This window comes from Rhineura floridana, chromosome 11 (genome assembly GCF_030035675.1).
Source record: "Rhineura floridana isolate rRhiFlo1 chromosome 11, rRhiFlo1.hap2, whole genome shotgun sequence".
Taxonomy (NCBI): Eukaryota; Metazoa; Chordata; class Lepidosauria; order Squamata; family Rhineuridae; genus Rhineura; species Rhineura floridana.
The window spans coordinates 72,450,704-72,469,556 of NC_084490.1; the positions used below are offsets into that span (position 1 = coordinate 72,450,704).

Consider the following 18,853-nt stretch of genomic DNA (forward strand, 5'->3'; position numbering starts at 1 on the left):
GATCCGAATCAGAACATTAGTACATGTAGCTCTATGCCATCATTGGAATCATCACTTGAAAAAGATATAACCCCTTTAAAGGACATGACTCAACAATCCTGGAATATAATTCAAGGACCTGAGTACAGCAGAAACTCGACACCAACTACCTCAACTATCATAGAGCAGGAAATTATGGAACATATGATTGCACAGTAGAACACGAAGAGTATACTAACTCCACCATTGATCGAAATGAAAACCACGGAGCTACCATCCACTCAGGACAGACAGATAATGGAAGGGACATGGGCATCGGCTGTTACAGCCTCTCTAGCACAAATTTCTAAATATGTAGAGGAATCTGTCCCTCTACTAAATTTACTAACAGAAGTTATAACAAAGTCAATGAATACCATAACTGAAACGGAAAAGAAATTTAATAGCAAAACAGAAGCTACCCAAACAATATTGACAGACCCATCCTTAACGGGAAAAGTTAATAAAAAGAGGACTCGAAAGCTAAGGAATAAAAAAAGAAATAGAAATACCAGGGCCTCCAAAGATATTTACTATTCTTCATTAAATTTTAAGAGATTATTTGCTCTCCTAGACACCCCACAACAACAACAGATTAAAAAGAAGAAGAAAAGGAAAAGGAAACACAGAAAAAGTAAAAATAAAATTAGCAAAGAACAAATTCTACCTACATTGAGCGCTACTTCTCCTCTTCCAAATGAGGATGGTGTAGCTGGCGGAGTGGATGACGATTGGAGCAATCTGACGAGAGTACCGGGGTTCACAGAAGAGGAGGCCCACCCTGATCCTGATGTTTTACAAGATGAAAATTCAAACCTAGCAGATTATAGATGGAAACTAATATTAAATGACTATAAATTGGTGTTCATAAACTATCCGAAACCGAGAGGTATGTTGTCCACCTATCAACGGAGACGCCACTGTTGGAACATAATAGATGCTAGTGAACCGGGTTTAATAAACATAGATCAAATAGTATCAATCCAATATTTATATTTCAACTATAAAAAGGCAAGAGCAATAGTAACTTTTAAAGATCACGATGATGTGATGCTGATATATAATAAAAGATCAATTTTCAACTATCAAAATATCCAAGTATCAAGACTATTCGAAAATACTGCTCCTCCGATGAATCTCTATATCCCCCAAATTACTAAACAAATGGATAGACCATCGATTAACATGAATGAGTTAATGGCTCCTACAGTAACAAAGCGAAATGATCCCTCGGAAAAGACTATAAATGGTCTGCAAGAAATTTCTGAAAAGACTGCAACAATAGATAACTCTATAATTTCACCAATTTTACCAGAGGAACGGATGCTTATAAATTTATGTAATAGACAAAGTGCATCGGAACGACTAAGCATTGTTAATAGATTGAAAATGTTATTAATTTCTGTTGAAGGAGAGAAGGTAGTAACATCAACTAATATTCGAGGTGAAAATCCAATAATAGCAGTGCCAAACCAGAGTATTTCTGTTGACTCTCCAGTTAACAACCCTGTATTAAAACCACTTGCACAGTTAACGACGAATCCTTTTGGAACATTATCTATAAATAATGCATATGAAGGGGGCCAAAATGAAAAGAATAGTGAGGCCCAGTGTTTATCCCCATGACAGAGGAAGCGTAACCCTTTGGATAATCTTAAAATTATATCATGGAATATTGCTGGATGGCAAAACAAGGTGAACAATGAAGATTTAAAACAGTTTTTGCTATCCCATGATATAATTTTATTGCAGGAAACTTGGTTAAAAGAAAAATTATATCTAGCTGGATATACTTCATTCGATCTTCAAGCTACTCCTAGTTCTATGGGAGGACGATCCAAAGGAGGCATAGCTATATTAATTTCAACATCGTTAGCAGTTAAAGTAAAACAATTAAAATTCCTTAAAGGTTTGGCAGTTGCTTTAATAATGGAATTTTCTAATTTTTCAATAATCTTGATTAATGTTTGTCTGCCTCCTGGCCGCTCTAAGGAGATTATTGTCAACCATTTCAATTCATTAGAAAAATATCTTGTAGAGTTGACAGAACATTACCCAACTCTCCCGATTTTATTAATGGGAGATTTTAATGCAAGGCTAGGATCTTCCGATGCTGCATTATATTCCAAATATCTTCAACAACATTTAATTCCTGACGAAATATTGAATATCCCAACGAGAACCTCAAAAGACATTGGAATAAATTATGCGGGTCTACTTTTAATGAAACTAACAAATAAGTTAAATCTGATTCTGTTGAATGGTCGATCTCCCGGCGATACTGAGGGAGAATTTACCTATGTTTCATATATGGGAACGTCACTCATAGATTTAAGTTTTATTTCTTGTGAACTATTTGGTTCTGTATTAAAATTTATGGTTGTCAGACGTTTAGAAAGTGATCACTTCCCAGTTGTTCTAGAAGTAAATTCCAGACAGAATTCTATCCATTTAATTAAAAGCTCTTTCCCAGATGAAAATATTGAAATATATTCGAACAGAGTGAGATGGATTCCTAGAATTGCAGACCAGATTACTAAAATACTTAATTCAGAGGAGATATTAAAGATTAGACAAGATTTAATAACTAGTTCAGAGACATTGGACCCTTTGAATCAACTCAATAAAATAATGACGATGTTAACGATGAATTTGACTAAACACTCTGGAAACAATTCAAATTGTAAATCTAACTGAGCGAAATTTTGGTTTGATAAAGATTGTGTCCAATTTAAAAAACAACTTCGAGCAATTTACAAAGCATATACCTTGTCAGGCCGTTCTGAAGATTTGCAAAGATACGCAATAGTTAAGAGAAAATATAAACAACTAATTAAGCAGAAAAAACAAACAGAAAGGTCTGAAAGATGGATTTGTTTACAAAATGCCGCTAAATTAAAAAATTCAAATATTTTTTGGAAATTGATTACATCTTATTGGCCGAAATCACACTCCCACTTTAATTGTAATATTCCATCAAAAGTCTGGGAGAAGCACTTTACAAAATTATACCATAGCCCAGAGGAAGAGGGGATATATGAATATACGATACTGAATGAACTTCCAAAATGGATGCCAGTATCCCAGGAGGAAATACTTGAATTGATTAAGAATTTAAAACTTAATAAAGCGCCTGGCCCAGACAATGTTCCCTCTGAAGTATATAAAAATAATGCTGAATGGTGGGCCCCTGTATTAGCATCATTATTTTCATATATTGATTCAACAATGATAGTACCAGACGATTGGGGAATGGCGACAGTAGTGCCCATCTTTAAGAAAGGTTCGCCGACAGACCCAGAAAATTACCGACCAATTAGCCTTTTAAATGTTATTAGTAAGCTATATGCTGCCCACCTATTTAACAAATTGATCACTTGGGCAGAACAAACAGATATATTGATCCAAGAACAAGCAGGTTTCAGACCAAAAAGATCAGTAATGGATCATATATTAGTGCTGCAGCATATCATTGATAAATACGCGCATAGAAAAGGGGGATTTTTTTGTGTGGCATACATCGATCTGAAAGCAGCATTTGATTTGATACCAAGATCAAGATTATGGGCGAAATTATACCATTTAGGAGTGGATAGACGTTTACTAACGTTGATGCAAGGATTATATAAAAATACTAAGCTGAAAGTTAGATGCAACATGCAGGGCCATTTAACTAATTCGATCGTAACGTCAAAAGGCGTAAGACAAGGATGTATTCTATCACCCCTTCTCTTTAACTTGTATATTAACGATGTAATAAAAAAATTAGACACTTATGCTATTCATTCCCCAATGCTAGCTAATGCCCCAAGAAATGCCCTTTTATATGCTGATGATCTGACCTTACTATCAAAGACTCCAATAGGCCTAAAGAGATTATTAAGAGGAATAGCCCAGTATTGCCAGACAGACATAAACTATCAAAAAACTAAGGTAATGCTGTTCAGCAAAAAAAGAACAAAATATCAATGGATACTAAATGGAAGATTAATTGATCAAGTGACTTCATTTAAATATCTGGGATTCACTTTCCAATCATCAGGTAGTCACAGCTATCACATAAAATCAGTTATAATAAATGCAAAGAAGACATCTAAAGCATTGTCAAAGTTCTATTACACTAACGGAGGACAACCGATTATCCCTGCCATTAAAGTATTTCAAGCTAAGATAATCCCTCAGCTTATTTATGGCATGCAAGCGACAACAAGAGATAAATTCCCAGAGCTAGAAGTTGTTCAGACTTCTTTCATACGATCTATTCTGGCAATACCCCCATGTGTCCCGAACAGTGTAATAAGATTAGAAACGGGGGTACAGTCCATAGAATCACTAATCTGGTCCTTGAAGATCAATTATTGGATAAAACTAACCCTAGAACCTCATGGACTAGCTCCTCATATATTAATAGACAATTTTAAATATATTTGGAACTCTACTATCCTTAACAAACTCCAATATCTTGGCTTTTCAAAGCAGACTATAATACAGATGGGAAGTGAGACCGCTAAGATAAATATCAAACAGCGTATAAGAGATATCGATTATCAAATTCATTTAGAACAATCAAGGAAATATAGACACAATGCAAAGTTTCCTATCCCCATGCCCTATTTAAACAACTTAAATATACCAAAATATAGAAAAGCATTTACCTGGCTAAGAATGAATGTTCTCCCATCAAGGGTATTAGAGGGACGTTATAATAAGATCCCATATGAAGAACGCCTATGCCCCTGTGGAAAAGGGGAAGTCGAATCGAATATCCATGTCCTGCTTCATTGCCCCATATATGAACATCTGCGATCGCTTTTAATAGTACCCCTTTTAGATTATCGAAAATCAAACTCAGAACACTTACAAATAAACTTTTTATTATCAGACTATAAGAAAGAAATTACCTTTGAAGTAGCAAAATTTGCGGTAGCAGCAATTTCAATAAGAAGTACATTTGTTCAGAGCTTACAATAGCTTTTTAATATTGGAGTGAACTCTTTTTAAACAAATATTCCTGAAATTGTAAATTATTATGGTTAATGTATGATATGGTGTATGGATCAATGGATCGTTAATAAATTTTACTTACTTACTTAGGATGTTGGACTAGATGGGCCACTGGCCTGGTCTAACAGGTTTTTCTTATGTTCCTATGTACAATGGCCCTACCCCATTCAGATGTAATGATTTCGATCTAATAAACTGAGAACAAGCATTGTACCCACACACTCTTTCTTTCTTTCTTTCTTTCCTTCTTTCCTTCTTTCCTTCTTTCCTTCTTTCCTTCTTTCCTTCTTTCCTTCTTTCCTTCTTTCCTTCTTTCCTTCTTTCTTTCTTTCCTTCTTTCTTTCTTTCTTTCTTTCTTTCTTTCTTTCTTTCCTTCCCCCCCTCTCTCCATAATATAATATTTCCAAGATTTGTTAGGCCACAGTTTTCCTTTACAAACCAGAACTTGAAACCTGGAACTTCCCTGCTCTCTAGTTTTTCTCAACAGTTAGCATGCAGAACTTAACACAGAAGCTGTTTGGGATTTTATTTTTCTTAGATTTTCTTTTGTACTTTTGCGTACATTGGGGTTATGCTGACCTGTTGATGCCTCTTGTATGATATGTGTGCCTGTGCATGTGTGTTTTTAGACTAAATTAAGGATTGGTACTCACTCATGAAGATCACTAATAGTCTTAATAGAGGGAAGTATACAATTTAAATAACATCCCAGAAGAATATAAAGATCAAATAAGGAACAGATTTGAGGCTTTAAACTTAGTTGACAGAGAACCAGAAGAACTATAGAGTGAAGTCAGAGACATGATCAGGGAAGAATGCAAAATGACAATACCTCTAGTTCAATGGATGACTGAAGAAACTCTTACAATGTTTAAAGACAGAAGGACAGCAAAAGCAAAAGGAGATAGAAACATGGTTAGAACCCTAAATGCAACAATACGGAGACTAGTATGTAAGGACAAAGAGAACTATTACAATGGTTATTGTATAGAAATAGAAGAGGACAACAAAAAGGGTAGAGCCCTATTCCAAAAGATTAGAGAAATGAAAGGGAAATTTAAACCAAGAGTAGGGATGTTGAATAATCAACAGGGGAACACACTGACTGACTGAGATGAAATAAAAGGAAGATAGAAGCAATACACTGAAGAACTCTATAAAAGATGCCAGGATGACAGATTCATTCACGGAGGAACCGTATGATGAAGAACCAGAAATTTTAGAATGTGAGGTAAAAGCTGCTCTTAAAATACTTGGAAGAAACAAATCATCAGGAACAGATGGCATACCAATAGAGTTGCTACAAGCTACTGAGACGGAAGCTGTCCAAATTTTGACAGAAAATTGTCAAAAAATATGGAAAACTAAACAACGGTCCACAGACTGGAAGCATTCAATATATATCCCAATTCCAAAGAAAGGAGATCCCAAGGAATGCAGTAATTATCGAACTATTGCCTTAATATCCCATGCAAGTCAAGTAATGCTCAAGATCATATGACAAAGGCTCTTACCATATATCGAGTGAGAAATGCCAGATGTTCAAGCTGGATTTAAAAGGGAAGAGGTACCAGAGATCATATCACAAACATACGTTGGATAATAGAACAGACCAAGGAATTTCAGAAGGAAATCACTCTGTGCTTTATAGATTACAGCAAAGCCTTTGATTGTGTAGATCATGAAAAACTACGGAATGCTTTAAAAGAAATGGAGGTGCCACAGCATCTGATTGTCCTGATGTGCACCCTATACTCTGGACAAGAGGCTACTGTAAGGACAGAATATGGAGAAACTGATTGGTTCCCCATTGGACAGGGTATGAGATGGATGAATTCAATGGTGTGCTGGAGCCGGCTTGTACTGGCTCATGAGAGCCAATTGTTAAATTTTCAGGAATTTTGCGAGCTGGTTGTTGAGCTCCCCGCTCTCCAGCTGATCTTCTCCTCTTCCGGCACGATCAGACTCCCGCGCTCCACCCGATCGCGCCAGGGGAGGGGAAGATCAGCTGTAGAGCTCTACAGCTGATCTTCTCCTCGGGGACAATCAGATCCCCGCGCTCCACCCTCAGTGCCATTCAAAAATAACTTCTGCCAGGTTGCCAGGCCCAGCCTCCAAGAGGTCTTCTGTATCTTTAAAAGTTGTGCAGAGGGAAGGGAGAATTCCACCTTGTGGTTTTTCCCATTACAGAGTTGCAAGAACACCTGCACTTGGCTGACTTTCTCTTCTCCTAAAGATACAGGATCAGTCTCAGGCCATGAACCTGGCAACCCTAGGACCACTTAAGATTAAGTCCAGGGTTGCCACCCCTCTGGTTGGTTTCATAACCAACCTTCTAAGGCACAGCCATTTAAGATGTCTTTGCCTAAGTTATGCCGAGAAAAAGGTTGATCTAAGAAATAAATTACAATAGGAGTATGGAGTATGTTCACTCCTTGGTATTTGTGAGAGCTGGCTTTTATGTTCCAGTCCTGTGCACAGCTCCTGGCTGAGCCCGTGTTCAGCCAGCCTGGAGGCTTCTGAATGGCAATTAGATGCCATGGTCCTTCCCGCCAGGTCCTCCTCCGCTGGCATCTGTTCCGCCAGCTTCCCATGACTTGGATTGCTCTTTAAGCCCCATTGAACATACTATATGGGATTGTGGTGTTATAGCCCAATCACAAGTTCAATAGGACTTCTTAGTTGCAGCCTAACCCTGTGAAGATTTAGGCATGCCTCAACTAATTCAAACCAATTGCATTAATTGAACTCAGTCTTGCTCTAGAACACCAGAAACAGCTTTACTAATTAATGGTTCCTCTGTCTCCTTACTTTTCCTTTAACAATAGCCAAATCCAGATACTTTAAGAGAAATTATATACAGTACCAGCATACAATACTAAATGGAATTCCAGTTGCTATTGATAATTTCCTGCTCTGGAAGTTTCCATTTAAATGTTATACTCAGAGTGCTTCCAGACTGTCCCTGTTGTGTGAATTCAAGAATATACCAGCAAATTTAGGCTGCACAATTACAGTTGATTTCTCCACAGAAATCTGAGTTTTTGCAATAAGGAAATTGACAAGAATTTGGAATATATGGCTTCTTGCAGTGTCATATAACTGTTGCACCAATAAATAAAAATGATAGGTCAATAAATCCCCACAAACTTTCTGTAAACAAATCAGAGTAGATGCTCAATGAATAGGTCTTCTGGAAGTGATCTCAGTATAACAATGCATGAAATTCAAGTACTGGGGCGGGGGGGGGGAGAAGTGAATATGGTAACTAAAATTATGCTGGAGTGCCACCTGGTGGGAAAGTATTGTCCTACTCTGTGAGGGAATAATGTCTTCTATTTAGACTGGAATGATGATCCAAAACCACATACAAAAAACAACGGCAAATGAGTACATTTGCACTGCTATGCCTACTTGGAAAACAGTGTACAGCTTCTTGAGGAGCAGATGAACTGCATCTCAGAGCCTCCATCTTTAATTTTTCAGAACTCTTTCAGAATGGCTGACGTTCTGGGACACTGGAGGTGGGCAAATGTTATCCCCCATCTTCATATTATTGATATTTGTAAGTTGCTCTGAAAGCCCCCACTTTTTTTTTGCTAAAGAGTTGAGTACATTCAAAAAATAAAGAAAAGAAAATCCAGGCAACTACTGACTGGTAGTTTGATGTTGATGTCAACCTGCAAAGGGCTTAGAAAGATCATTAAACAGTCAGTCTGTGAACATTGAGAAAAGAATGAGGTGATTATAGAGCCAGCATGGGTTTCTCAAGAATAAGGCTGCAATCCAATACATGTCTACTCAGAAGTAAGCTTCATTGGGTTCAGTTGGACTTACTCCGAGGTAAGTATGTATTGGATTGCAGCCTTACTCATGCCAGACTCACCTTATCTCCTTTTTTGATAGAATTACTAGCATAGTAGAACAGATGTTACTAAGGAGCTCAGTCTTTCTGTCATTCTAAATATTGTTCTAGCCTCTCAACTCCAGAAATATCCATGCTGCCTGGAAAAGTGTGCAAAGCAGAATGTTAGATACACAGTGTTAAATAACATAGGGGAAAAAAGCTATACTGGGTATTTGCTGACCTCATTTTAAGTTGGTCAAGTATTCCCACCAGGTCTGAACATCAGCATGGGAACTTTGGAACATTCAAATGTCTTATCTACTGCCTAACCTCTAATTTAGTTAAGACACCCTAGACACTTCCTCATTTGGTCATCTAGAGCCCTGAAGAAGGAGGCTACATGCCTAAAAGCATCACCATCACTAGTACATACATTAGCATCCATTATTATATCATAAAGTCCAGTATCCTCCACTAGAAATATGCACACAGAACTCTCTGGGCACACCACATTCCTTAGCACTCGTCATCCATGGCGGGAAAATTATATCCAGTTGGTGTCCAGAAGCTTAGGGTCCCTCTGTACTCTCAATTTTTCTACCCAGTTCTTCTAGGTGAACTTATTCATCTAGGTAACAGAACCTATAATAGTTTTCTACCTAGGAACCTCAAAGTTCACTTTTTGTAAGCTTGTCTGGGATTTCACCTGGATTGTTTCATCCCTAGTGATCTTCACTTCCTGCCTACTCTTCTCCCTAGATACACAAATATTAGGATGGCTTGACATTGGTACATATGAAAAGGTTCTAGATTTTTTAGTAGATCACAAACTAAACATGAGTCAACAGCACAGTGTGATGTGGCATTTAAAACACTAATGCAGTTCTAGGTTGCATAGTGTATACAGAAGTATAGTGTCCAGATTGTGAGAAGTAAGTGTGGCACTTTATTCTGCTTTGGTCAGGGCTCACCTGAAGTACAATGCCTAGTTCTGGGCATTGCAATGTAAGAAGGATATCAACAAGCTGAAGTGTATCCAGAGGAGGGCAGGAAAGATAGTGAAGGACCTAGAGACCAAGTCCTATGTGGAAAGGTTAAAGGAGATGAGTAAATCTTTAGCCCAGAGAAGACATGATTAAGAAGCAATGTAATAGCTACCTTCAAATACTTGAAGAGCTGTCAAAAAGATGATTGAGCAAATCTGTTTTCTCTTGTTCTATAGGGGGACTGAACTAGTGGGTGCAAATAGTGAACTAGTGGGTACAAATGATAAGAAAGGGGATTTTGTCTAAGCATTAGGAAGACCTTCCTGATGAGTCAAACTCTTCAATGATGGAACAGACTGTGTTGGAAGGTGATGGAGTCTCCTCCATTAGACGTTTGCATGCTGTGGCTGGATGGCCACCTGTCAGGGATGCTCTCAGCAGTGGTCGTTGGCCTGAGCTAGATGGACTAGGTGACTTTTGAAGTCCCTTCAGACTCTGCTTCTGATTTAGGGTACTGGATACGGTTGGGAAAACCTTATAGTGAGATGCCGTTTTCCTAAGAGAACAGAAAGTCTCAATTAAAGCTATGAGAGGAGGGAGAAAAATGACCTAGAATTAGGAGTGAGCAGTGAAGTGGCCAAGTTTGCTGATGATACTAAATTGTTCAGGGTTGTTAAAACAAAAAGGGATTGCGAAGAGCTCCAAAAAGACCTCTCCAAACTGAGTGAATGGGCGGAAAAATGGCAAATGCAATTCAATATAAACAAGTGTAAAGTTATGCATATTGGAGCAAAACATCTGAATTTCACATATACGCTCATGGGGTCTGAACTGGCAGTGACCGACCAGGAGAGAGACCTTGGAGTTGTAGTGGACAGCACGATGAAAATGTCGACCCAGTGTGTGGTGGCTGTGAAAAAGGCAAATTCCATGCTAGCAATAATTAGGAAAGGTATTGAAAATAAAACAGCCGATATCATAATGCCGTTGTATAAATCTATGGTGCAGCTGCATTTGGAATACTGCGTACAGTTCTGGTCGCCTCATCTCAAAAAGGATATTATAGAGTTGGAAAAGGTTCAGAAGAGGGCAACCAGAATGATCAAGGGGATGGAGCGACTCCCTTACGAGGAAAGGTTGCAGCATTTGGGGCTTTTTAGTTTAGAGAAAAGGCGGGTCAGAGGAGACATGATAGAAGTGTATAAAATTATGTGTGGCATTGAGAAAGTGGATAGAGAAAAGTTCTTCTCCCTCTCTCATAATACTAGAACTCGTGGACATTCAAAGAAGCTGAATGTTGGAAGATTCAGGACAGACAAAAGGAAGTACTTCTTTACTCAGCGCATAGTTAAACTATGGAATTTGCTCCCACAAGATGCAGTAATGGCCACCAGCTTGGATGGCTTTAAAAGAAGATTAGACAAATTCATGGAGGACAGGGCTATCAATGGCTACTAGCCGTGATGGCTGTGCTCTGCCACCCTAGTCAGAGGCAGCATGCTCTGAAAACCAGTTGCCGGAAGCCTCAGGAGGGGAGAGTGTTCTTGCACTCGGGTCCTGCTTGCGGGCTTCCCCCAGGCACCTGGTTGGCCACTGTGAGAACAGGATGCTGGACTAGATGGGCCACTGGCCTGATCCAGCAGGCTCTTCTTATGTTCTTATGTTCTTAATAATTCAGAAAAGCATAACAGCTTTCACATTTAGTTAATATCTTCTACTTTTTATAAATGTATTTTATGTTGCTGTTGTATCTCAGCAAATTAAAGTTTGTCTAATAAACTTAGGAAGAACTAGAATTATTGGTGCATGATGGGATCTCTATCCTTAGTATTATAGGGATAACAGAAGCCTGGTGGAATAATAACCATGGCTTCAATACCTATATTGATAGGTAAATATAATCTAGAATTAAATGGAATTATTGGTAAAGGAAGAATTTGAGCAGGATAGCTGTGTTCTTCTCCCCTGTTATCTAGGAGTAGGTTACTCCTCCCACTTGCTTTAGAGACAGGGCTATGCAAATGACATCTTGCTTGATCCCTTTCTATACAAGGTTTCAATGTCTTTGAAGCAACAAGGCTTTCACAGAGCTCTGGTTGTGTGGCTTTTTGTTGTTGTCAGAATTATGTGCAGAATTTTGAGCCTTCACTTACAGCCATATTGAGGGATGTTTCTAACATCAGCACCTTTTTTCATAAAAGCCAAGTAGTTAGCTTCTTTTGTCCCAAGCCTAAGCACTCCAAAGAAGCATGGTGCATTCTCAGTATGTGCAAAGCCTAGAGACTGTATGTTAAGCAGACTTGGGAGTTTCATAAATCTAAGTGTTTTTTGTTTTCTTCCATGCCTCCATGATGGGGGAAGTTTTAAAGGCTAGAGGACACTTTGTCAGATGCATGTCAGATCTGTTGGCAGAAGATGACTTGCTTTTTATTTCCACAAGTGCTCCAATCAAGAATTGAGTTAATCAATGAAACAGAGCTCATATAGGCAAATATAGTATTAGGAAAAGGTTGTAGAAAGGATCTGTTATTCATTGTGGGTTCCATATATGAGGGGAGAGACACTTGGCTATTTCCACCTGCCTTGCCCCACCCTCCAGCCCTGGGAGCCTTCAAAGGCAGCTTCTTTCAGGAGACTTTCTGGCCCTTTGGGTGGAGCCATGGGGGTTCGGGGGATGGAAGAGATTTTTGTATCAGCTTGGGGGCTAGTTTTTAAATATTTTTGCTTTGGCTTTCTTGTTGAACTTTATGCTCATTTATGCTTTGATGTATATATTTTTTTCTTAATGTACAGTAGGGCCCCGCTTTACGTCGTTCCGCTTTAAGGTGTTCCGCTGATGTGGCGGCTTTTGTTTTTAATTTAAAAGCTTTTTTTTCTCTTTTGCAACGTTTTGCACTGTTTTCTCGTCATTTTCACGGGACGCAGCCCTTTAAAGTCAATGGAGTTCCGCTTTACGGCGTTTTCTGCTTTACAGCGGGGGTCCGGAACGGAACCCGCCATATAAGCAGGGCCCTACTGTAGTGATTATACTTTTTATTATGTGTTGTGCTATTGCATTTGGACTATTTGTGTAAACTGCTTTGAGCACATGTGTATTTGTGGAAAACGTGGTATAACAACAACAACAATAATAATAATATAGCCCTCCAAGATGGAATTTTGATGGGGGTAGGTCATAGGGTTCTTTTTCATGTCATTGTAGAAAAATACATCCGTAGGCAGGGTTTAATAAGGGACTTTAATTTCCCCAGAATAAACTGGAAAATAAATATTTCAAGCAGGGTCTTCACCAAATTGTCAATAAGCTAGATATGGACAACGTATACACATTCTGGAATGACTTCCCCTCTGAGATATGTCTTGCACTATCATTGTATGCTTTCCAGTGATTCAGGTCTTCATCTTCTCTCCTTCATTACTATACATTGCCATTCTGTGCTGTTGTTTTGTTAACTTGGGTAAGTTTCTGGTTTTAATTTATGATTTTAATGTGAATTGTACCTGTTTTAATTGTGATATTTTGTAATGTGCCCTAAGAACGGCAGACTATGAGTATGTAAAAATTAATTAATTAATAATACAATTTGCTTAACAGGAATAAGCTTTAGGTAATTCATATACAATGTTAAGAGATAATATTTTCCTTTAATTAGTGTACCATATGCCAGGGAAGAGTATACATCTGTCATCTGAATTCACAATTCGAACCTGTGAAAGCAATGCAGTTGCTGCATTTGAAAAGCATATTTTAGAAAAATTGGAGAGCTTAGTCTACAACCTGGGGTGTGAGATCAAGCAGTGGAGTACACAGTGCCATGCTTCTACAGACACACTGGAAAAGATAACACATAAACTTACCTTTCAGTTTGTAGGTAAGGTGAAGTCTCACTGTTTCTGTGTTATTTTATTTTTAATCTTGTACATGAGAAAATATTGCAGACATGACAAAGAGAAAAACAAACAAATAAAATGCCTGAATGACTTGAGGCTTGAGTATATGGAGGAACACCTCTCTCTCCTCTCTTAAACTGTCCTACTTGAGCATTACGATTTTCCAGGGAGACTCCCTTCATGTCCCACCTTTAAGAGCTGTATCTTATGTGGAGATGTAGGAGATTACCTTCTCTGTGGTGGCACTCTAGCTATGGAACACTCTAGCTTCTGGAGCCTGTTTGCCACTAATTCTGAATTCATTTTGGCAGCAGGTTAAGACTGTTCTTCATTCAGGCATTTGTGTGCTGTTGTTACCTAATACTGTAATCTGCTTATTGTTTTAGGTGGGTTACATAATGCATTGTTGTTTAAAATTAATTATGTACCCTGTCCTGAGACCAAGTGGTATTGGATGGGTTATAAATTTTTGAATAAAAGACTAGAAGATCTGAGTACAATGAAACTTCTTGGTAGCTATGTCACTTAAAACAATAATATGCAGCAAAAATCATATAAAGTGTAATCATATCAGAAACGGCTCTAAATCAGCATAGCATAGAACACGTGGAAAGACAAAAAGTAAAATGAGTGATTTATTTATTTTTTATACTGACTATGAAGTCACCATTTTAAAAAATGGTTGCCATATGTTTGTCTAACATTGATCCACCACCACCACTCGCCTGTCTCAGCCTTGTGCTTAGCTAATTTGAGCTATGTAACTATATCGTAGGAATCCCACAGGCTTTAGTGGAGCATGCTCAGGTCTTTGTGGTTTATACCTGAGATGTGCTGCTATTGCAAGATCACAATAGGGTGCCATGGGGAACAGTCTTCTCTTATGCTGCTCAGCCTTGTGCTTTAGCCAAGGCACACTAAGAGAAAGTGAGTAGCAGAGGAGTGCCTAAGGAGAGATCATTGAAAGAGCCATTCTTGCTATTCAGAGGGGGAAGAAAGGGTTAAACTGCCATTTCCTTGTGCCCCAACCCATGTAGGAGAGAGTCAGTGGATGGAGCCAAAACTTCTGGCCCTCCAGCCTTTGAAACAGGCTGGACGACGGCTAGAGCACAAGTGGCAAAAGACGTGCTGTGAGGCTGATCGGGCATGAGTAAAACATCATAACCGTGCCTACTGTGTGGCAGTGAGGGTGGCGAAGAAGGCCCACTTCTCTGCCTCCATCGCATCCTGAAGTAGCCGCCCAGTGGAGCTTTTTCATATTGTCAGGGGCAGAGCTTGGAAAAGTTACTTTTTTGAACTACAACTCCCATCAGCCCCAGCCAGCATGGCGCTGGCTGGGGCTGATGGGAGTTGTAGTTCAAAAAAGTAACTTTTCCAAGCTCTGGGGGGTCTGTTGACATCAACTCCAGGAAATGGAGTTTTAGACCTTTTCGGAGCCTACTGTGAATTGTTTGCAAGGCACTTTGAGAGTAAAGTTGCTCACCTCCGTAGCAGTCTTGATGCCCCATCCACATCTACCATAGTCCCCAATGAGGTGCCCAGTGCAACGACTGCAGCAACTTCTTGGGAACGGTTTCAGTTGATGTGGCCTGATGATGTGGACAAGGTCCTTGAGATGATGCGGCCAGCAACGTGTCCTCTCGACCCTTGCCCTTTTTGGTTTATTAAAGCTTGCCAAGGGGGTCTGACCGAGTGGATCCAGGGTGTGGGAGGGAGTGGTTCCAGCCACCTTGAGAGAGACGGTGATCTGACCACTCCTGAAAAAGCCTACCCCCCTTTTTAGGGAAGGTGGTTGAGAGGGTTGTGGCGCAGCAACTGCAAGTACTCTTGGATGAAACACATTATGTTGACCCATCCCAGTCTGGTTATGGGACTGAATCGGCCTTGGTTGCCCTGATGGATGACCTTTATTGGGACAAGGACAGCAGAACTGCGACCCTGTTATTCTTACTTGATCTCTCAGCAGCTTTTGATACCATTAACCATGGTATCCATCTGGGCCGACTTGGTGAGATGGGTATTGGAGGAACTGTTTTACAGTGGTTTCGATCCTATCTCCAAGGTCGCTCTCAGAGAATAGCATTGGGTGACTGTCATTCAGCCCCCTGGCAGTTGTGCTGTGGGGTGCCGCAGGGTACCATCTTGTCCCCCGTGCTGCTTAACATCTATATGATGCCCTTGGGAGCAGTCATCAGGAACTTTGGGGTCAGGTGTCAGCAGTATGCTGATGATACCCAGCTCTATTTCTCCATAACATCTGAATCGAGAGAGGCCATGCAAGCCCTGGACAGCTGCCTGGACTCGGTGGTGGGCTGCATGAGGGCCAAAAAACTGAGTCTGAATCCTACCAAGACGGAGGCACTGTGGGTTGGTGGTTCCCGAGCTCGTATAATTGGTCAGTTACCTGCTTTGGATGGGGTTCTACTCCCTCTGAAAGAGCAGGTCCATAGTCTGGGGTGCTCCTGGATCCATCTTTGTCACTAGAGGACCAGGTGACCTCCGTGGCTAGGAGTGCCTTTTACCAGCTTTGGCTGTTTCTGGACCGGGATAGCCTGACCACTGTTGTCCATGCGCTGGTAACCTCCAGGCTGGATTACTGTAATGCGCTCTATGTGAGGCTGCCCTTGAGGTTGATCCGGAAGCTGCAGCTGGTGCAAAATGCAGCAGTGAGACTGCTCACTGGGACAGGGTATTGCCAACCTGTCACCTGCAGCTGAAATAATTGCACTGGCTGCCCATTTGCTACCCAGCCAAGTTCAAGGTTCTAGTTTTGGTGTACAAAGCCCTATACAGCTCGGGACCAGGATACATGAAAGACTGTCTTACCCTTTATATATTTATTTATTTATTTATTTATTTATTGTACTTTTAGACCGCCCTTTAGCGACAAGCTCTCAGGGCAGTGTACAACAGGATAAAACCACATCAAAATACAGGAGTGTGGGTACAATACAACTATAAAAACATTTTAAAAGCAAGATTGAAACAAAGATTAAACTAAAATTACAATTACAATGAGATTTAAAATTAAAATTAAAATTAAAATGCCTGGGCAAAGAGGTAGGTCTTTACCTGGCGCCGAAAAGATAACAAAGAAGGCGCCAGGCGTATCACATCAGGGAGGGCGTTCCATAATTCGGGGGCCACCACTGAGAAGGCCCTAGATCTAGTTATTGCTCTCCGGGCCTCCCTATGAGTTGGGACCTGGAGAAGGGCCTTCGACGTCGATCGTAGCGAACGGGTAGGTACATAGCGGGAGAGGCATTCCACCAGGTATTGCGGTCCGATGTCGTTAAGGGCTTTATAGGTAAGAACCAACACTTTGAATCTGGCCCGGAAACATATTGGTAGCCAGTGCAGCTGGGCCAGGACAGGTGTTATATGGTCAGATTTTTTAGTCCAAGTAAGAACTCTGGCCGCAGCATTCTGCACCAGCTGAAGTTTCCGAACCGTCTTCAAAGGTAACCCTACGTAGAGTGCATTACAGTAGTCCAATCTAGAGGTTACCAGAGCATGGATAACTGTGGCGAGGTTCTCCCTGTCCAGGTAGGGTCGTAGTTGGGCTACCAGCCGAAGCTGGTAGAACGCATTCCATGCCACCGAGGCTACCTGGGCCTCCAGTGACAGGAGCGGATCTAATAAGACCCCCAAACTACGGACCTGCTCCTTTAGGGGGAGTGTAACCCCATCTAGGGTGGGTCGGACATCAACCATCTGGGCAGAGAGCCCCCCCACCAACAGCATCTCAGTCTTGTCGGGATTGAGTCTCAGTTTATTAGCTCTCATCCAGTCCATTATCGCGGCCAGGCAGCGGTTTAGTACATTGACAGCCTCACCTGAAGAAGATGAAAAGGAGAAGTAGAGCTGCGTATCATCAGCATATTGCTGGAAACACACTCCAAATCTCCTAATGACCTCACCCAACGGCTTCATATAGATATTAAAGAGCATGGGGGACAGAACTGAACCCTGCGGGACCCCATATTGGAGTACCCAGGGACTCGAGTGATGCTCCCCAAGCACCACCTTCTGGAGACGATTCTCAAGGTAGGAGCACAGCCACTGCCAAGCAGTGCCTCCAACTCCTAAGTCCGCAAGTTGCCCCAGAAGGATACCATGGTCGATGGTATCAAGAACCGCTGAGAGATCAAGGAGAACCAACAGAGTTACACTCCCTCTGTCTTTCTCCCGACAGAGGTCATCATACAGGGCGACCAAGGCTGTTTCTGTACCAAACCCCGGCCGAAAGCCCGATTGAAATGGATCCAGATAATCAGTTTCATCCAAGAGAGCCTGGAGCTGGCGAGCGACCACACGCTCTAGGACCTTGCCCAGGAATGGAACATTTGCTACTGGTCTATAGTTGTCAAGGTTGTCAGGGTCCAAGGAGGGTTTTTTTAGGAGCGGTTTCACCACCGCCTGTTTCAGGCAGAGTGGTACCACTCCCTCTCGTAAAGAGGCATTAATCACCTCCTTGGCCCAGCCGGCTGTTCCATTCCTGCTAGCTTTTATTAGCCACGAGGGGCAAGGATCCAGAGCAGAACTGGTCGCCCACACCTGTCCAAGCACCTTGTCCACATCCTCGAGCTGTACCAACTGAAATTCATCCAATAAAACAGGATAGGACTGTGCTCCGGACACCTCATTAGGTTCAACTGCTACAATGTTGGAGTCAAGGTCCCGGCGGATGTTCGTGATCTTATTTTGGAAGTGTCTCGCAAACTCATTACAGCGGGCTGTTGATGGTATTATTGCGTTCTGAGGACCAGAGTGTAAAAGTCCCCGAACAACTTTATAAAGTTCCGCTGGGCGGTTAGAGGATGACTGAATGAAGGCAGCAAAGTACTGCTTCTTTGCTGCCCTCACCGCCTTCACATAGAGCTTGGTAGAGATCTTCACAAGTGCATGGTTACAGCCGGCGGGAGTTCGTCTCCATTTGCACTCAAGCCGTCTCCTTTCTTGCTTCATCAATCTTAGCTCCAGGGTAAACCAAGGAGCCAATTGAGCTCTGCAAAGGAGAGGGCGCACCGGGGCAATCGCGTCAGCTGCCCGGGTCATTTCCGTATTCCACAGAGTGACCAGGGTTTCAACAGAAGCGTCAGTTTTA

The 18,853-nt window shown here is 41.0% G+C and overlaps 1 protein-coding gene across 1 annotated transcript in view; it reads left to right on the plus strand.

Annotated features, from left to right (window-relative positions):
* Window positions 1-18,853, plus strand: part of LOC133368054 (zona pellucida-binding protein 2-like) — a 93,108-nt gene that overhangs the window by 29,053 nt on the left and 45,202 nt on the right. Inside the window, exon 6 of the mRNA XM_061592137.1 lies at window positions 13,509-13,727. Within this exon, the coding sequence (XP_061448121.1) occupies window positions 13,509-13,727 (219 nt within the window). The remainder of the gene's footprint in view (window positions 1-13,508; window positions 13,728-18,853) is intronic.